The sequence below is a fragment of the Poromitra crassiceps genome (assembly GCF_964638095.1).
Source record: "Poromitra crassiceps genome assembly, chromosome: 3".
NCBI lineage: Eukaryota > Metazoa > Chordata > Actinopteri > Beryciformes > Melamphaidae > Poromitra > Poromitra crassiceps.
Window position 1 is genome coordinate 32881775 of NC_139625.1, and position 20704 is coordinate 32902478.

A 20704-nucleotide genomic window follows, 5' to 3' on the forward strand; every position below is an offset into this window, starting at 1 on the left:
CGTGTGTGTAGCTAGGAGCTGTGTGTGTAGCTAGAAGCTATGAGTGTGAACCAGGAATAAAGACTGTACCAAGTATTGCCTCTTCTCCTCCTCACTTAATGATCCCGGGAGCGGATTATTACATTGGTGTACAGAAGTGTTAACTACGAACTTTGCCGCTCGCCTCGTGCGGTAGCATCAAAAAAAGAGGAACGGAGAGACGGACTGTTGCTGCTCGTCGCGGAGGTTCCAGCCAGCTGCAAGCTAATCGGGCTGGATTTCCCTCAAGTAGGCCGGCTTGAGTGCTACAGTTGGCGTGTGAGAAGGGGCAAGGAGGAGCGGAGAAGAAGTGAAAATTAACGCCTTGGAGGATCGGCCAGGCGTGGGCGGCTAGCTGTGTCTGCTAGCTGCTGAAAGGTTAGCTGTGTCTGCTAAACTGCTGCAAGGCTAGCTGTGCGTGCTAGCTGGAGGCTAGCTGGTGTGCTAGCTGGGGGTTAGCTGGTGTGCTAACTGCTACAAACACCACGTGGAATGGCACACGTTGGTGGACCCTCGTCGTTGGACGGGGGGAGGGAGGAGCTACCGACTCCGGAGTTCAGCGCGGTACTGGCTGGCATGGAGACACGCCTGAAGCAGGAGTTCAGCGCGGTGCTTGCCGGCGTGGAGGCCCGCTTGATGCAGGAGATCAGACGGCTGTTGGAAGCGACGCCTGTCTGGGCAGAGGAGCTTATGAAACGGCTGCAGGAGGTCACGCAGCACGGAGAAAAGCGGACGGAGGAGCCGCAGAGACTGTGTTGGACTTGTGGAGCACAGGGTCATCTGGCGAGGTGGTGTCACAGCATTCATTCGGGGCAAACCAGGTACGTGGAGCAACGGTACTGGGGGCGCCCGGGTGTCTGTTGGTCGTGCGGGACGTCTGGACATCTGGCCAGGGAGTGTCCGGAGGCTGTCAGAGGACAGAGGACAGCGGGAGAGGAGAGATGCGCAGGCGGCTGGCAGGTGAGACTCTGTTGGTCGTGTAAGAAGCCTGGACATTTGGCCAGGAACTGCACTGAGTCTGTGGAGGACGAAGGAGGGACACAGGCTGAAGAGAACATTATTCGAGTCGGGGGACTGACGATTGTGTCTCCAGAGGAGAATGTGTGCAGCCGGGGGGAAGAGGTCATTCAGGTCAGGAGAGTGTGGACTGCGTGTCCAGATGGACGGGTGTTGCTGGCGCCGGAGGAGCCTAGCTGCTCTGCAACCCCCATGGTAGAGGACATCATCTGCAACGCTGTTACGGTCGGGAGAGCAACGCTCGTGTCTCCGGGTGAGCGAGAGGGGTCAACGCCGGAGGAACCAGCCCAACCTGACTGCTCCACACCCCCCACGGTTGCTGTGAAGGAGGCCGAGGTGGAGATTGCGGCCGGTTGTGGTACCCCCGCTGACCTCAACACGCCGCCCCCTGGGGGAGCGGGACGGGAGAACGAGCAAGTGCAAGAGGGGGTCCTGGACGACGACGACAGGGCCGACGTGTATGAGTGGGATTGCAGACAGATGGAGGATGCGGATATCGGTCCGGTGTACGGGTGGGTAGCGGCCGGACGCCGGCCCCCTGTGGAGGAGATTCACACATGTTCCGGTGCCACGAAGGGACTGTGGAACATGTTTTCGGACCTGCGTCTGGACGAGGGGATTTTGGAGAGAAAGGGGCACGGAAGCGAGGGGTCCCAGTGGGTTGTACGCAGCTACCTGCGGGGATTGGTGCTACGGTGGGCACATAGGGCCCCCAGATCCAGTCCCCCCGGATCCAGTCATTTTGGGCCTGAAGAGACACTCAGCCGCATCCGTAGAGATTTCTACTGGGGAAAACACAAGGGGGATGTGCGGAGCTACTGCAGTGCATGTGATGACTGTAGGGCACAGAGGGGGGACCGAAGAGAGTCACCCTGTGAAGGACTAACCCCACTGGGGGTTGGGAGGGACTAGAGTGCTTCAGATGGGACAGAAGCTTTGAAAGGGGGGATGGAAATGGTGGTGGTTTAAATAATTGAAATGTGAGTGAAAATGAGTGTAAAAGGAAAGGGGGAAAATGTCAATGATGTAGATGATGGTGTGTGGAAAAAAAGAAAAGAAAAGACTGTTGTGGGGAATTAGAATTTAATGTGGGGATAGGGAAAAAAGATATTGGGGAAAAGCGTTGATGTGTTGGTGTGTTTTGGTACAGGGGGATATGTGTGGGTTGTGGGTGCCAGCGTGGGAGCTGGCCTAAGAAGGGAGGGGGTAATGTGGCGACCCAGAGTTTGACATGTCGGTGGCGATTACGACGTTACGTGAAGGCAGCGGACCAGCCAGTGTATAGGGGACTTCCGGTCTCGGGTGGGGAGGGAGTCGGAGAATACGAGGAAGCCGGACTGGACGTGTGTGTAGCTAGGAGCTGTGTGTGTAGCTAGAAGCTATGAGTGTGAACCAGGAATAAAGACTGTACCAAGTATTGCCTCTTCTCCTCCTCACTTAATGATCCCGGGAGCGGATTATTACAATATCTATGTTTGGAACACAACTCTGAAAAGTGGTTAATGCCCGCCAGGGGCGCTTTAAGGGGGAGGGGGGGTGGATGATTCCAAGGGCCCTTTAAACATTTTTGAAGACTCTGGAAATTGCAGTATTAAATTATTAACCTATCATCATTAATAGAATGTTTTATTCACAATGTACTAATACTGTACAACTAATGGTTTATTTTTATTTTTATTGCATTTTGGCAAAAAAAATCATCCACCCCCCTCCCCCTTCGATATTCATAAAATGGTTCAGTCCTGCCTCAAGTCCGCCCCCAAACCACGCAGAGCTGCCTGCCCTGCATGGCTTCTATCAGAAATGCGCAGTGAGTGAGATCAGGCAGCAGCATCATGTCTAAATAAGGCAAGAGAGTCAATTAAACAAATGAAAGGGTCAATGTTGTCATTGACATTTAAGGTATTTTAGATAAATGGTAAATGGTAAATGGCCTGCATTATATAGCGCTTTTATCCAAAGCGCTTTACAGTCAGTAGGTACATTCACCCATTCCAGAGGTGTAGTGCTATCTGGAGAAGTGGGGGAATGCACCTATATGGGGAACACCCCCCTCCCTCGGCACACACGCAGGTCCCAACAACCCCCCACCCCCGCAGGCACGCACGCACTGACACCAATGAAGCGAGCAAATACACATTATTGTGGAACCCACGGCGGTTCCGGCAAAACCACGCCCTGTGCCCGCCTACACAGCAGTCAAGCGCCGGGATTGGCCAGGAGCAGGCACGTGCACACATAGACATCAAAGGGGGCTTGAGCCCCTGCCTTTTTTTCAGTGGAAATTGCCCTTTCACTGAAGGCAGCATTCAAAGAGAAATGCCTTTTCCGAGCTCTCTTGGCCTTGAATGCACCATTTCTAATAGGCCTCTGCATGGACCAGTGTTTTTCTAAGCCGCCCCTGAAGGCAGCAGCCCAAACACCGCACGTGGCTTGCCCATTGACTGTTGAGAGCGAGACGGCCCGTCCCCGCCCACTCCAGCAGTGTGCACTCAGCCACATGCAGACTGAACAACAGCAGCACAGGCGCACACTGACAGATATATCAGTCAACGTGAATCAGGTATGTATGTTTGTCAAAACAAAGAATTATACAGAGAGCCACCCCCCCCCCATTTAAAATGAGTTATACCACTAAATTGGTCTTCAAATTGCCTGAAATTTTCGCCGCTGCCCTCCAGACGGTGGCATTTCTGCACCGAAGTGCCCTTTTAAGAATTTGAGCCCCTGCCCCTCTAATGTTTTCTGCACGTCCCTGGTCAGGAGCGAGTGTTTTGTTCCCTTTTGACAGCTCTTCTCTTGGCTCTTGACAGCTCGGATCTCCCACATCACAAACACTGCGGCCAGCCCGGCAATTTCATTAACGGCCCCGAACAAAATTATTTTCGCTTGTGAAACAAATGTTCAGTGTCAATATAAATCATAGGCAGCGCGAGGGCATCACGCATGGGACAAAAGCACATAACATAAACAGCTCGACTTGCACGAGCTATGAAAGGCCACATCTGGCCATGAAATAAAATATTAAATTATGATGCATAATATGCTCAAAATTATTATAATTATGGCTGGTATGGCCAAATTGAGATAATTTTGCATTCTCATAAAGAAATAATGCTCACCTCTATTCGGTCAAGGCAGCCGTGCAGGTCTCCATGCACTGTGCATTCCACAACAAAACAACATCGCCAGCTCAGATTTTTCATTTGTTTTGCTTTCTCTAGTCCCTTATTCTGGTTTAACACGCTTTCTCTAACTTGGCCCAGTTGTTGTTGTCGCTGGTAGATGCGTTCCATAACACACAGTCAGAATGTAGGCTATTCTGTTGCACAGTGAATGTATTCTGTTACACACTGTTAATGAGTTAATTGTAGCAATATAAGTTCATATTCTCTGCTTGTAGCGTACGAATCGGGAGCTGTAACAGAGATCAAAGCGGCTGGATCAGGTGAGCTGGCGCTGCTCAATTACGCACAGGGGGGAGACCATGGCTTTAATGCGCAGATGAAATATAATCAAAGTTGCCAATTTGATTTGTACTGCCGCCACTGACGGCTCAACGGGCATTTCTGCACTCCTCCAGTTTGCCCATGACATTATTCAGGTGTTTGCTGTTTTTCTTCCTTGGGAAGAACCGCGGTGGGTTCCATAATAACGTGTTGCAGTCGCACTCTTCTTCAGGCTGTCGTAAATAATAACGCACAAAACACCCCTTGGAGAAGTGTGGGAACGCCGTTCCCCCACGTTACACCAGCACTACACCTATGACCCATTCACACACCGATGGAGGCAGGTTACCACGCAGGGTGCTGGCACACCAACGGGAGCAATTTGGGGTTCAGTGTCTTGCCCAAGGACACTTCGACATGCAGAATGGAGGAGCCGGGAATTGAACCACCGACCTCTTTTATCCAAAGCGATTAGTGGACGACCCGCTCTACCTCCTGAGCTACAGCCGCCCCCAATAGGCACCCCCTCCCCCGCCCGAGTATTTCTAAATAGTTTGATGCGGTTTCCCTGTGTGTAACGTTTGCGCTATATGGAATCACAATCAGAATGATTAGAACAACTTTATCAATGCAGGGATTATTTTTTTGCAAGCCATACTAAATCTGTTGTCCCTGGCCTACAACAGTCTATAATAACAGACTCCTGTTGGACTCCATATGTGTATCAATATTCTTTCTAAGTCATTAGTTTACTGATAGTATTTCTTTGTTCACTCTGGGGTATTCAGAGCAAAGAGGGAGAGAGAGAGAGAGCATGATGATTCAACAGGGCAAGGAGAGCTGGTATAGATGATATGGAGGTGAGAAAGGGTAAATAATGACATTACAATAGTCTAATCTGAATATTAATTTAAAATGAGATATTCCTCCAAATCGGGCTTCAAATAGCCAAAAAAACAAATGGCGGCATCGGTGGGCCCGATTTGGTATCCTTTCATGGGCCCTGAAAAACCTGGCGCCGCCCCTGATGCCCACCCCCCAAGCAAAAAAAACAAGAAATTGTGCATGACAACCAGGGACCTCGTGGGTGGTGTATTCGGAATGTGTGCATCAGCTAAATCGACGCCGGGTGAACTGCAACAACTGCAACAAGCACGTCCTTGAAAGCATCTATGCCATGGACCTGGCACACTTTCTGTAACGTGGCCATTTAATTATCTTGCCCACTCATTCTTCCTGCAAGACAGACCGGTCTGCCTATTGCTACTTTTTGGTCGCTCCTGGCACTGCGAGACTAGTCTCTTCATGGTGCTCTACTCACTGAACATGTTTCCTTGCCCGGACTGTAATATGAAAGGCACACTGTATGACGCGGTGTATGACGTAACTTCCGTCACAGCCCAGCCAACCAGATTATGCCTGCAGCATCTGCATGGAGCTTGGACTTGTGATTCAGACCCTCCGTCGCTGGAAGCCTCCTGACGTCGACGGTGGGTCTGACTCTGTGAGACTAATCACGAACTAACTTAAACCACTTAGGTGCGAATCCAGCTTCCACGCAAGGTTGGCTAACATGGCCGTCTGTTAAGGCGCTGCGACTCTTTCACTGTCTACTGTTACAACACATTCATTAATCCATCTAAACATTCATTCAGTCAATATATTCCTCCATTCATTCGTTCATCCCTTAATTCATGACCATCCATGCACTAATTAATTATTTCATTATTTGGTTTATTTGCCTGTGGTTCATTTTAAGGAACGATGGGGTCCAGAGCCAGTAGAGAAGATTTTCTGTTTCCTCTCTTCCAGTCTTTTGGCTGTTGTCGCTCGTCTTTGCCAGTAAAATGTCAAAGAAAGTTGTGTTTGCTGGAAGTCTAGGGATGTGTCAAATTCAACTTACCATATCAATGCAACTGCAAGTGTCCCGCTGCTAGTATACCAGTAATTGGTGAAGTGATTTGCATACCTTCTGCTCTGTTTGCAGCTCTTTAAAAGGAAATATATATATCCAGTCCATCAAATGACACTTTTTGGGATTAGTCTGCTCATAGAATTATAATTAGAGTCAGCCGGCTTTCATGAAATCCTATTAAGAAGTATTGTTTCTTTTTTTTAGAACAAAACCCAACTGTGGATTAAATGATAGAATATTACAGTAACTTTGGATTCCTTCTCACTTCGCTTGGCAGGCTGTACTGTAAAGGAAACGTCCTCTAAACTGAAACATTTCCAAGAGCTGCTCCATACTCCATATTGTAGGGTCATAATATTTATTTGTTTTCATTTTAATGTTATTTACTGCAGCTGAACGCTGAGGAAGGCTTTTGGCTGAAATGCGTCTGTTGTGGTCTGACCCAGATTTATTAAAAAACTGAAAGGAAATTGAGAGTGCTGGCCCCGTTTTCTTTTTTGTAATGTTATTTCAGTTCAGTAAAATACTTTTAAATTAAATTCAATCCTACGCAGTTTCAGCCTTTATCTTAGTTTTGACTGGCTCTGAAATCTTTCTAACGGCCGCTCACTAGTCGTCTTGTGTGCGTACAAGACAAGTGTCCTGTTGGCTGAACTTGGTGTGTCGCTGCTCAGTCGTGGGCTTCTGTTTTCTTCAGTTATGAAGAGCTTGCTGTAGCCGACTGAGACCACATGTCCTGTAACACCCTCGCCCTTCCTCCCATCAAAACATGAGGGGGCACGGTGGCTCAGTGGTAGAGCTGTCGCCTCGCAGTCAGAAGGTCCTGAGTTCGATTCTCGCCTGGGACACTGTGGGCGCTGTGGTTGTGTTCCCCCCCATATCTTCAGTGCCTACTGCCCAGGTGGGGTATCTCGTCATAAGGGCCTTTCTGTCTGTGTGGAGTTTGCATGTTCTCCCCGTGCTCCCCCAGGGGGGTTCCTCCGTATATAACCCCCCCCCCCCCCCCCCACTAAAAACATGCAGAAGATCAGATCGTCATCGTCATCCGACCAGTGACGACAACATCCGAAGTCGGTCGCTGTACGAGAGAGCGACCACTGCTCCTGGCCTGCCCCAGGAGGAAAGGACAAAGCCAGGATGGGTTAAATGCAGAGGACAAATTTCACCGGCCACCGTCAGCATGTGTGTGTTGTGGCCCTCCGTGCATGTGTTGTAGTGTGTTGTGTGACAATAAAGACGGGCTGCCGTCTGAAAATTGTTAAAATGAAGCCATTCTGCTTCACATCAAACCACTCAAGCCTTCATCCAGTCCTCTATTACACACACACACACACACACACACACACACACACACACACACACACACATCTACAGGTGTGCACGCACACACACACACACAGGCATATACACACAACCACCATCACTCTCTCCTCTCTTCAGAGGGCTCTGATTGTTGCCCCCCTCCAGATGGAACCCCCCTGAAAAACACTTCTGGCCCCACATTCCCCCTTCCCACCCTTCCCCCCCTTACCACACATACACACACTGTTCACCAACCCACTATCAAACCATGGAACCGCTGTGGGGGGGCAAGTGACTCTCTGGCAATCAGCGATGCCACAGCTAACTACATCATGTTTCCTGCTTGTTTGTTTGCTTTCTTTTTTCCCATGAACTCTTCATTGTGCCGGTGCCTCTCCGTCAAGGTTCCAGCACCCTCTCTGCCAGTCGTATAGTCGGCAATCCCAACCACTAATGGCATTCTCAGAGACATTAATCTAGGCCCCGCATAAACATTAAGCATTATTATGCCTCAATTATCCCTGATGGTGACTGTTTCTGCCAGACAGCTCTTTGAAGTGGCATAATGATAATGATAGTAGGAATTCCTTTGGTTGGCAAATGTATGTAATCTATGGTGAGTGAGGCGGGGCCATTGGCATCACTCACCATCATGAGAGTTTCATAGTAATTGTCTTTTTTTTTGTGGCTTTATTTACCCAGTGTAAATTTGCTGAACGTGAATGCTAAATGGTAAATGGACGTATAATGATAGTAGGAATTCCGTGCATGCTCTTATTTCACAAATGCGATGCTCCTCAAGCGAGATATATGCTTCAACGTAATGTCTATCCTCGCATTGGGACGTTGTCCGCGGCAGCTAGACAGTCATACTCGAACACGACTGCTGTCAGCTGTCCACAGTGCGCAGAGCGAGGGGGGAGCAACCAGGAGCAGGGGTGATCCCCTGGCATGAATAGTGATTTTCTTTCTTCTCAAATGATGTAACAGGCCAATTACACATCTTTGCAATCTGCATTTTTTGTAATTTTTGCATGCTTATTTGCAAAAATAATTTACATTTATCGGTTCCTGGCTGGGAACACACCAGAGGTGGAAGCGTCTGAGCCAGTCGGCGAGTGGCCCAAGCCAATGGCCAATCACAGTTCTTGTGCTTCACGTCAGTCGCGTCAACCCAACGCTCCATCACACTGTTAGGGAGCTGCATGAAAGCCTCACAGTGAGGCTCCTTAGCCATGGCACTACCCACAGTGAGGCTCCTTAGCCATGGCACTACCCACAGTGAGGCTCCTTAGCCATGGCACTACCCACAGTGAGGCTCCTTAGCCACGGCACTACCCACAATGAGGCGCGGCGAAGACGTTCAGGTCTGAGCATCAATTCACCTTTACTCTTGACTGTTACAGAAATTCACATCTGAAAGCATCTTCTACTGTTCTACTGAGAAGCACACACACACACACACACACACACACACACACACACACACACACACACACACACACACACACACACACAGAGAGAGAGAGAGAGCCTGCAGATGAACCAAGAGCCTGCAGATGAACCAAGTCCTTTCAGTTCTGGCTGAAATTCCGTTACCACTTTCTCCCTGTGAAAAAAGCTTAAAGGCTTTAGTGGTTCTGTTTGCTGCAGCTGCTACTGTACGCACTGATCCCGCCTATGTTGGTCTCCTCACCACCTGGCTCCCTGGCACCGCGCTGTCCCACAGCCTGCCAGGACGTCATTATATCACTTGCTGGCACTTTGTGACTTGTGACAGCGTTATTTGTAACAGATGTGAGATTATTGACAAAAGCTCCCCAAGTGCCCAGCAAACCTGCAACCTACACAACCTGTCTTTGAAGGAGTCATGTTTACATGCATTTCCTCCATATCAAACAGATGGGACCCATGTTTGGTAAAGGCCCACTCTACAATCTCTACATGTGACGTGTGGTTGTTTATTCGGAATTATTGTAAATACTGTGTAAAACAGAGTAAAATAGACCCATTTTAAGTTAGGGTTGCTTAGTAAAGTAGTAAAAAAGACGTTTGTCAACAAGAATCATCTATGATTTTGAAACACTGGTAGCGTTTTGTGCCCCTGTCTATTCTTGAAGATTTTAACTATTGCAGTAGACATGTACTTTACTTTGTAATTAAAATCTGTCTATAAGTATCCAAGAAGCTCTTTTTTTCTCTTTTCTGTTTTCTGATTCACTTTGGGCCTGCTGAGCTTCCTTGTGCCACATTTTTGCTTTTTCCCCGAAACACTGGTAGCGCCATTATTCCAAAACAGATTTATAGCGTTCTTTATAGGACTCTGATGAAGGTGTACTGACATTGAAACATTACGCTTTAATTTTTGCACCTTAATAAAACGCATTAACTGTCCGTGTGCTCCAATAACTTCTTCTTGATTTGCTGCTGCTGTGTCCTGCTGCTGACAGGCACAGGACCTGCCTACAAGCTCAAGCACGGTGGAACCGCCTTGCTAGAGATTTATAGCATTTTACAATGAAATACTGAGATACAGTAGTAAAAAAAAGAAAGATTGTATCATTAAATACTGAGATGGTAGAAAAAAGATTGTATCATTAATGATTTAATGGGCCCTTGTTTCCACAGAAAAGCACCAAGACAGCGATGGAGCTGGGCAGGACGTTCGCCACCATGTTCTCCGACATCTCGTTCAGACAGAAGCTGCTGGAGACCAAGACCCAGGAGGAGTTCAAGGAGGCGCTGGTGTTCCAGAGGCACCAGCTGACCGCAGCCAACCAGCAGCCCATCGCCCTGGAGGAAGAGGAGACTGACCCCCGCAGCCACAAACCCCTCAAGGTGGGCAGTGTGTGTGTGTGTGTGGGTGCGTGTGTGTGTGCGGTGCGTGTGTGTGTGGTGCGTGTGTGTGAGAGAGAGAGAGAGAGAGAGCGAGAGAGACACAGGGGAGAGGGGTCTGCATACTGTAGAGGTAAAAGCACTCCTACAGACACAATTACAGACACACTTGGCCGTGTCTGCGGGTGGGAAGCCCATGGGTATGAGTCCTGGTCGGTGCACTAGCGCAGGGATACTCAACTTGCTTTGCCCGGGGGCCACTTTCGTGAAATGATAGAAGGCCAGGGGCCAGTTAATAAACAAACAATATACATTTTTCTGTAGCGGATTGTAGGTTTTTGGGGTGTCAGCCGGAGTTTAGTGTGACAATGTTGTGCACGCCGGATAGTTAGTTAGGTTAAGTTAGTTAGGTTAAGTACATACATAAGTGCCTGGGTAACGAGCAGACGGCGGTATTTGACAATTTAGCAGCTAATCATAGATTATTGAAAGATATTCCATATTCCAGACTAAAAATGCTATAACAGAAGTGGAGTATTGGCCAGAATGGTATCTTGCATGTTGCGTTCAGGTGCACTGTAAAAAAAAAAAAGGTAACGCTTTATATTAAGGTTCTATTAATAAGCGTGAATTAATAGGTAATAAGGCTCTTATAAGGTGCTTATTAACACTATTAGTATGTTAACACGTTCACTGCCGTGGACGAGTTAACTCGTCAAAAAAAATCCAACGGTTGACTGCCGTGGACGAGTTAACTCGTCAAAAAAAAACGTGGATCAAACCCTTTTACATCTCCTATAAAAATATGGGAGCCACCGAACGTGTACAACCCATTCCACCGACCCACTAAGTGGCGACAGTGCTCTCCAGAGTAAAGAAAGCCGAGCCAAAACTGCAGGGAAAAGCGTGAGGAAACCATTCTCATACTGTAGAATGGTTTGGCGAAAACGCTTTCGCGCTGGCGCACAACGGTGGCGCACAACGGTGGGGGGGTTCCAAAAATAGACTGGGTGCAACACACTTTGAAACACGCAGCATAAAGCGAATCGCACAAAGCTTCATCCCAGCTCTCAACCGAAACCCCAAGAAACGAACGAGCCCCATCCAGGCTCGCCCGACGAGGGGCCGCCAGGCAGCAGACAGGCAGCAGACAGGCAGCAGAAACTCGCTTGTGACACACCCGCTGCAGAGCCAGGAGAAACACACACGGAGGGGAGGAGTTTGCAGGGGTGGGGGGGGGGGGGGGTGCTGTTATATTGGACTAAACTATTACGGTAGTTTAGTCTCTCTCTCTCTCTCTCTCTCTCTCTTTCTTTCTCTCTCTCTCTCTCTCTTAGCTTATGCTTACTGTGGAATAAGTGTACGCATGCACGCACGCACGCACACACACACACACACACACACACACACACACACACACACACACACAAACACAATACAGTATACACACTTGCCCAAGGGCACCCATAATCACAGGCACGTGAGGTGGTTCTAAAAATCCATTTATCTCATTCAACTGCTAATGCCTACATAACTACTAACTCTTCAAACTAACTCTTTTAGACAGAGAAAGCACACATTCTATTAGTTATTTTGAGATATTTTGTGTTCACAAAGTCCTAGCAGAAAATAATCCTCGGCTCTTGAAAGATGAGCCAGAATCCTCAAAAAAAACCTTGGCAGAAGCTACCTACAGTAAAAAAAAAAAAACTGTTGGCAGTGAATGTGTTAATAATACTATATAAGTGTTAATAATCGCATTATAAACATATTTATTGGTAGCTTATAAGACATTTATAAGCACTTTATAACCACCTTTACTAGCTGTTTTTTTTTACTTCATTAAGCTTAATAAATAGTTTGTTATTACCTTATTAGCAGTTAACTATGCACTTATTAACAGTTAACTATGCTTTTTGAAGGGTACCGGATCTAAAGCGAGAACAGTGCCTTATTAAGGTTAATAAATCCTTTATTATGCACTTATTATGCTTTTTGTAGGTACCAGATCTAAAGCGAGAACAGTGCCTTATTAAGGTTAATAAATCCTTTATTATGCATTTATTATGCTGCCTCAATGGAGGCAGATGTCTGAATGGCCAAACGGCGAGGGGAATGATTCTGAGAGATGTGTGTTTCACTCAGGGTTTTGTGTAAGAGGGGCAGAATTGCATGATGGGACAAAAATGCAAATTAAGCCTCCCAGAGCCTTCTAAACACCCAATACGAGGTTTTTCTTGAATAACTCTGGAACTGACGCTTGGATCTTTCTGAAATTTTCATTGCTTATCCAGGAAGTGAGCATGGGCTCATGAGGTACCTGCAAAAAAAAAAACATATTTAACTGTTAATAAGTGCATAGTTAACTGCTAATAAGGTAATAACAAACTATTTATTAGGCTTAATGAAGTAACAAAACCAGCTAGTAAAGGTGGTTATAAAGTGCTTATAAATGTCTTATAAGCTACCAATAAATATGTTTATAATGCGATTATTAACACTTATATAGTATTATTAACATAATAAAGCCACTTCTTAACATGCAGTGGAATCCGTATTATAACCTGCACCTACACTGTAGCCGGTTGGCCTGCATGTTAAACAACAATTAGCCGGCCTATGCGCACTCCCGCGACTCCGTATCTTATCTACCTCGACCACCGGTATAAGATCCGCTTCCACGCAATCGTGGCTCATGTTTAACATTATCCGCATATCCGTAGTGGGCAGGTGTGGCTCTTCTTGACTCACTTCACGTTCACTAGTTTATTAATTAATGAATCGTTCGGGCAATCGCTTATATCAACGAGCAACTCACGGTTTCCTCAAGTGCTGCTGATAAAAATCACAAGTTTGCTTTGCACATGCGGAGCGCTGATCATGAAGAAACTGCCACAAGCGTATTGCGAGAATTCTCGCAGCGATAGAGAAGTCCTCTGCAGGTTGTAAAGCTTATTATTATGTCCGTTAATTTAGCCACTAATATCAACATCATTTCAGCATAAATAACCTACTAGAACCTCAATTGATTTGCCATGGAGTATTTAATGGGCAGCTTTCATTTATTTGTCTGAACACTTTATGGAGCGCATCGTCTCAAAGCTCACAACATGCAACAAGGGATTTCGTTCTCAGATGTAGGCTACAGGTAACACAATATTCTTACCTTTTGCCTGATGTCTTCACGCACAAAGTTTCATGCAGTTTAAGCCATTTTCCTAGGAGTTATAAGCATCTGATGTTGTAACTACAAACCTGCCGCGGCAGGTCGGGAAACAGCGCCCCTACAGGTCAGTAGCCAGGCCTCTCTCCATGTTTCTCTCCACTTCATCTCCTGCATGAGGGAGCGGCCGGCCGGCCAGACAGACAGGCACAAGCCCGGTGCTTTTATTTTGGAGGGGTTATTGAGGAGGCGGGACATCCCATTGCAAGCGATCCCCCATTGGCTGATTACATTTGTGGATTTTATCTGCGCAACAAGAGTGTCAAAACGATTTGTAGACAAATGCAATGCATTCCACACACAGGCTGTGATGTGCAAACACTAATTCAACACTTGAAGACCTAGCATAGCGATCCACACACACACACACACACTGATGTGCAAACAGATTTGAGACTTGAACACTGTGCATTGCACATGATTTGTATGTGTGTCTGGAAACAGTGGTTTGAAAATACAAGTTTTACTTCGTTTCGAACTCAAGCTCTCACTAGTGCCTACAACGCTGCGACGCAGCCCTATGGAAGACTGTCATTTTGCTCCAAAATTACTTATCATTAAAACCTGACCACCCACCCGTAGGTGGCGTGGTACCCCCTGGGGCTGACACGGATCCACGTGACTACATCACGTCCTGTCAGCCCAGGGATAATCACTTTACGTTTCTTCCACCCGCTGAGAAGACGTGTTTTAGAAAGCTCCGCGGTTAACTATGAGTTAGCTCTCTTACATAGCTTTAGATACTAGGCTCGTTCCGTCTGATTTGCCCACCTCAAGAGGTTCGCGTGGACGGGATAAAGCAGGCTTCGGGACCCGACCCTGTACCCTTCACCCTGCGGCGTCGGAACAAGTCATCTAAAAGCTAAGAGTATCTTCCTTAGTTAACTGTTTATTGCTACCGCCGTGTAGTACTGCCCTACCGCCGTGTAGTGGTTTTTGCTGCCACTGTGTAGCTTTGCTTCGCTCCCCTGGCTGGGGCAGCGTTTTCGTTTGAGGGCCGAATTAGGTCCGCGCTCAAAACTGTTAAAGCTAGGTTGCATACGTGCTGTTAGCTTACAGTGTAGCACTAGAGCAATAGGCTAGCCAGCCTGGTTTTTGCAGATAAGCTAGCGTGCACCCGTGTCGTTAGCGTCCGTTTGCTTGTTTTAGGCGCCGGCTATATTGTCAGAGCGCGCACGTTACTCCAGGAGTAACGTTAAATAGAGCGAGTTGCTCAGTGCAGCTAGCTTGGACTAGCTTGTAGCACTCCAGCTATCTGGCTGCGTCCCCAGACAGGGTAACGACTACCTCTGTGTAGGGTGCGAGAGTAGTAGCTAGAAGCCATGCTCTTCAGTTAGCTAGATAGCTAGCTTGCTCCCGTGCAGCCAGTATCTAGCGTTGTGTAGCACTCCAGCTATCTTACCGTTGCAGGCTTAGCTTGCACGGTAACCCCGTTATTCCTGTTAGCAGAGAGAGGGGGGGAACAGCTAGGTGCTGTATTAGCTGTGAGGCTATGCTGGCCGGTTACGACCGGCACAATTAATTTAATGTGTGCATGCCTAAGGGCAGGAGCACGCCGCACAGGCGTTGCTGGGACCTACATAAATGTAGTGTAGCTTTCTGGCGTCGGCCCCGAAGGGGGCACTCTGAGATATTAGCTGGGCGATTACGCTAGCTAGGTGAGCTCGCCCCGCACGTTGTGTGGGCCGCTTCTCTCAGTACTTACGCCATCTTAGCCAGCTTGCTTGTCTGCTAAGTGTTGCTTGCCTCGTGCAAATAGCATCTACTAGATTGTAACTCCCCCTGAGGAGTTTCTTCTGAGATTGACTAGCTTCGCGGGCTGCTGGCCTCTGCTTGCGGTCACGCTTGCTTCCCCGTGTTACTCAGGGTAGAGACTCGCTGCACCGGCTTGTACGCAGGCTTGTGTTAGCGCACGCTTGTCTCTCAGTGCTTATGCTAGCTTAGCTAGTGGCTTCCACGCCTGTTCTCTCGGGTTAACAGGTTGTGGGTATTGGTGCCTCCCCTTCGGGATGGGCTATTGCCGCTTACGTTACCATTGCACGCGCACGTTCGCTAGCCTCCGGGTTGCTTACTGTCTAGCCTGTGCTTCTTGCTAGCCTGCTAGCTTGCTTAAGCAGTACTCCTGCTAATAGGGTGCGCCCTGCGGGAGCTTGCTATTAGTGATTAGCTTCCTGCTTCCTCTTGCTACTGAGCAGGGAAAGTCAGGGAGGGGATGGGCCGTGTGTAAAACTACTTTGGCCGAGTATGAATCGGCACGTTAAGTGCGTGTTCTGCCTGGGGCACGAGCACGCTGCACAGGCGCCTTGAACCCTCGGTCTTGTCCGCAGCTAAGCTCTTGAGAGCTGACCAAGGTCCGCTCTCAAAGGAGTTTGAAAGCTAGCTTGCCTTGCATACGTGCAGATAGCAATATTTAGTACTGTTTAGCACAGAACGATAGTATTTTGCAGATAGCTGGCGTGCACCCGTGCAGTTAGTATCTGTGTGCTAAGTACATTGGGCGCGAGCTACCTCCGCTACAATAGACGTACCGCTCCTTGCTGGCGCTTCGTGCCCAGCGGGGCTTACAGCTCGCCAAGGTCTGGGCTCAGTGCCAGCCTTTGGCTTGTAGCTCTAAGGACAAGCCCACCGCCCTTGGTGCCCAAGGCCCGGGGTGGTTGGGAGCTCTCCATGGGTCGCACTCCCTTGTTGGGGCGCCCCCTGCAAGTGCAGGGAGCCTGGCAGGGGGCACAGCGCACCTTGGTCCATGGCCACGGCCTGGCCTCGGTTGGCAGCGCCCAGGTCAAGCCCACCGGTTGGCTCACCAAGGCTGGGCTTAGTTCCAGCCTGCGGCTCGTAGCTTTAGACCCACCGTCCTCGGTGCCCAAGGCCCGAGTTCGGTCGGGAGCTCGCCCAGGGTCTCATACACATCATCAAGGCTCGCCTTGGTCCATGGCTACGGCCTGGCCTCGGCTAGAGGCTCCTAGGACAGCCCACCATCAATGACACCGACGGCTCTTTGCTGGTCGGGAGCTCGCCTGGGGGCCGCACTGTCGGACAGGTCCACGTGCGGCCGGTCTCGAGAAAGAACGTTACCTCCGCAGTCCCCCCAGCCTGCGAAAGGTGCACGGCAGGGGGGGGGGGGTTACTTCGATACAACAGCGCGTCAGTAGGCGGAGCTTGCGTAAGAAGTTCTCCCCCAGCATGCACAGCTTCTACGGAACTGTCCATGCGGCGGGGGGGGGGGGGCGTAGCCCCTCACGTCCCGCCCCCCCATCAGGGCACCGGATCAAAAGGTCCCGGTGCCCAGCAATATGCTCATGACGGGTTCCGCTCCTTTGGCCACAAGAGACCATCTTGTCCAACAGGCTCGATGCCTGGGAGCATCTATGTTCCCCGTCCCCATTACGGCGCACCCTCCAGAGGGGATACGCGCTACAGTTTGCCCCCACGTTCGACGGGACCCCCGATCTGGCCGTGGAGGGGGAGGCCATGGACATACTCCACAAGGAGGTTATTCGTTCCTCGCCAAAGGGGCGATTCGCTCGGTTCCCAAGGCAGATGTGCGCTTGGGTTTTCTACCACAGGTACTTTATCCTGCCCAAGGACGGCTCCATGCGTCCAAAATTGGACCTTCGGCGTCTCAACAAGACGCTGAGGAAGTCCCGTTCCGAATGCTCTCTTCCCCGCCTGTTCAACGAGTTGAGACAGGGGGATTTCTTACTTCCGGGGATCTGGAAGGTGCGTTCTTCCATGTCCACATGGTCAGGAGACACAGGAAATACCTGAGGTTCTCCTTCCTGGGGAAGGCTTACGAGTTCTGTGCCTTGCCATTCGGCATGTCTTTGAGCCCGCGAACCCTCACGGTGTGCGTGGAGGCAGCCTTGGCTCCCCTCCGCGCGAGGGGGATCCGCGTCTTCCTATATCTCGACGACGTTCTCTTAGCGGCCGACTCGAGGGTCCGTGCCACGGAACATACCAAGGTGGTGACCGATCACCGGCAAACCTTAGGGTTTTTGGTGAACTGGCAGAAGAGTTGCCTCGTCCCAGCGCAGGCGGCGACCTTCCTGGGGCTCGAGCTAGACTTCCTGCGAGCCTTTCGCCAGAGCGACAGGCTCGCACGGTTCGGACAGCAAGCCAAGGACGTTAGGTCTGTGCCCTCGGTGTCAGTGCATCAGTGCACAGTGATGTTGGGCCTGATGGCCTCAGCACTGCATGTGCTCCCGCTAGGGAGGCTACACATGCTCTCATGGTCCAAATATGGTTCTCAGGCTTCGCCTGGACTCGGCCGGGGACCGTCATCGCAGGGTTCCTCTGACAGGTCAGGCCTGGCAGGCGCTGGCTATATGGGCGGACCCCCGTTACCTCTCGAGAGGTACTCGGTGGGGCCCTGTCCCGCTCAGAATGGTGATTCGCACAGACGCCTCCCTCTGGGGGGGGGGTGCGATTTGCGGGCATTCTTCGGCGAACGGCCGGTGGGAGGCTCAGGAGCTTCGCCACATAAACGTGCTAGAGCTGAAGGCGTTTCGCCGGGCTCTGCTTCAGGACAAGCCCACCATCAATGGCGCCGTGGGCCCATTGTTGGTTGGGAGCTCTCTTGGGGACCGCACTGCCGGACAAGTCTGCATGCGGCCAGACTCGAAAGAGAACGTTGCCTCCGCAGTCCCCCCGGCCTGCGGAGGTAACACTTCCAGCGGCTCACACATGGGTACCATGTGCTGATTCGCTCGGACAATAGGGCAGCGATCGCCCACCTGAACAAACAGGGCGGTGTGCGGTCGGGGGCGCTGAACCATAGCGGGGATTCACCTGTGGGTGTATCCCCGTCTCCTTTCAGTGTCAGCGGTCTATCTGCCGGGACGGCGGAGTTACGACCGGCCTGCTGTCTCGAGGCAATCCCCGTTATACGGAGTGGTGCCTCCGCCCTCGGGTGATGGAACAGGTTTGGGCCAGGTTGGTCGCGCCTGCGTCGATCACTGTGGTTCTCGATCCAGGAGGACAGCCCCCGTTAGGTCATGACGCGCTAAAAGCGCACGCATGGCTGAGGGAGGGGCTCTATGCATTTCCCCCGACCCCCCTGATCCGTCAGGTGTTGGACAGGGTGAGGGAACAGCGCCTCCGGCTCGTTTTAGTCTGTTTTGGCCCAGGCAGACATGGTTTGCGGACCTGGTCTCCCTGGCGCAAGATCCGCCCTGGGCATTGCCGGTACGGGCCGATCTCCTATCCCAGGCGGAGGGGGAGGTGTTCCACCCCTCCCCAGGCAGGTGGAAGCTAGCGGTCTGGCTCCTGAACCGGACCAGTTGCTGGCCCAGGGCTTGCCTGATAATGTGGGATGCACTATGCAGCAAGTAAGGGCGTGGATCCAGTGAACTGCAGTGTGCGACCAGTTCTCTGTTTCCTTCAGAGCCTGCTTGACGCGGGTCAGTCCCCGCAGTCGCTTAAGGTGTACGTAGCCGCGATTTCTGCTTGCCATATGGGAATTGAAGGGAGCCCCGTGGGGGTATACCCTTTGGTCTTGCGCTTCATGAAGGGGGCGCGTAAACTGCGTCCGCTGTCGCGGTGCGTTTTTTCCCCAAATCGGACCTGGTTACGGTGCTGGACGGGCTAATGGGTCATCCGTTTGAGCCCTTGGACTCAGCCGATTTAAGGGTTCTGTCTTTAAAGACCGCGCTGCTGCTGGCCTTGTCGTCAGGAAAGAGAGTTGGTGACCTGATTGCCCTCTCGGTGCAGCAGGCCTGTGTGGTTTTGGGAATGATGGGCGCAGGGTTACGTTGCGACCTAACCCGGCTTACCAACCTAAGAATATTAATGTCAGCTTTAGGTCTATGGTCATAGACTTATCAGCATTCTGTCCCCCGCCGTTCAGTTCGGGTGAGGAGTGACGCTTGCACATGCTGTGCCCAGTGAGGGCGCTCTCGGCCTATGTGGCCAGGACGCGTTCATTACGCACTCCAAACCAGTTGTTGGTCTGCTTTGGCAGAAGGCCCAGGGTGGCCTCCTTTCCAAGGATCGCTTATCACACTGGATAGTGGAGGCGATCGCTTTGGCATACTCTGCCATGGGTAAGATACCTCCGGAGGGTATTAAGGGCATTCTACGCGGGGTGTTGCGACATCCTCTGCGTTGTTGCGCGGTGTTCAGGGGAGGACATGTGTGCCGCGGCCTCATGGTCCTCTCATCACACTTTTGTTTGGTACTACAGTCTCGACGTGTCCGGTTCGCAATTCGCGCACGCGGTGCTGTCGGTGGCAAGAAAGTAGTATCGTTGCCACTCTAATATGTCAGACGGTCAGGCATGAACGTTGCCATATGGCTGTGGTTCACCGGTGCCTTTCGGGTCGCCCTGTGAGGTGCTCCCGGCAGCAAGGTCGGTTGAATTGAGGCACTAGTGAGAGCTTGAGTTCGAAACGAAGTAAAACGTTAGGGTTGTGCTACAACCCGGGTTTTACGAGTGAGAACGAGAGCTCTCACTACCCAGCCTTGCTGTGTCGATGCGTCACGGGGTGCGTCGGATCTCAGCGGCTGGAAGAAATTAGAGTGATTATCCCTGGGCTGACAGGACGTGACGTAGTCACGTGGATCCGTGTCAGCCCCAGGGGGTACCACGCCACCTACGGGTGGGTGGTCAGGTTTTAATGATAAGTAATTTTGGAGCAAAATGACAGTCTTCCATAGGGCTGCGTCGCAGCGTTGTAGGCACTAGTGAGAGCTCTCGTTCTCACTCGTAAAACCCGGGTTGTAGCACAACCCTAACGTTAGACTGTGTTTGTTTGCAAATTGTGAAGAGTGCATTTGTAGAAAATTACACCATAAAACAGCGGTACAATAGTGTCAAAACTCTGAAAACAAATGCGAAACAATCTACAAACAGAAATTCTGGTTTTGAAATACAAGTCACTGAATTCTATTTGTGGATCATGATGTGTGTGTTTGTGAATTTTAAATATATTTGTGAGTTGTGTTTCACAT

At 50.3% G+C, this 20704-nt stretch overlaps 1 protein-coding gene across 2 annotated transcripts in view; it reads left to right on the forward strand.

The window, feature by feature from the left end:
• slc4a11 (solute carrier family 4 member 11) overlaps nt 1–20704 on the forward strand; it is a 170123-nt gene that overhangs the window by 105426 nt on the left and 43993 nt on the right. For both annotated transcript variants that reach the window (XM_083634026.1, XM_083634027.1), the window contains exon 8: nt 10330–10539. In XM_083634026.1, coding sequence (XP_083490152.1) covers nt 10330–10539 — 210 coding nt within the window. The remainder of the gene's footprint in view (nt 1–10329; nt 10540–20704) is intronic.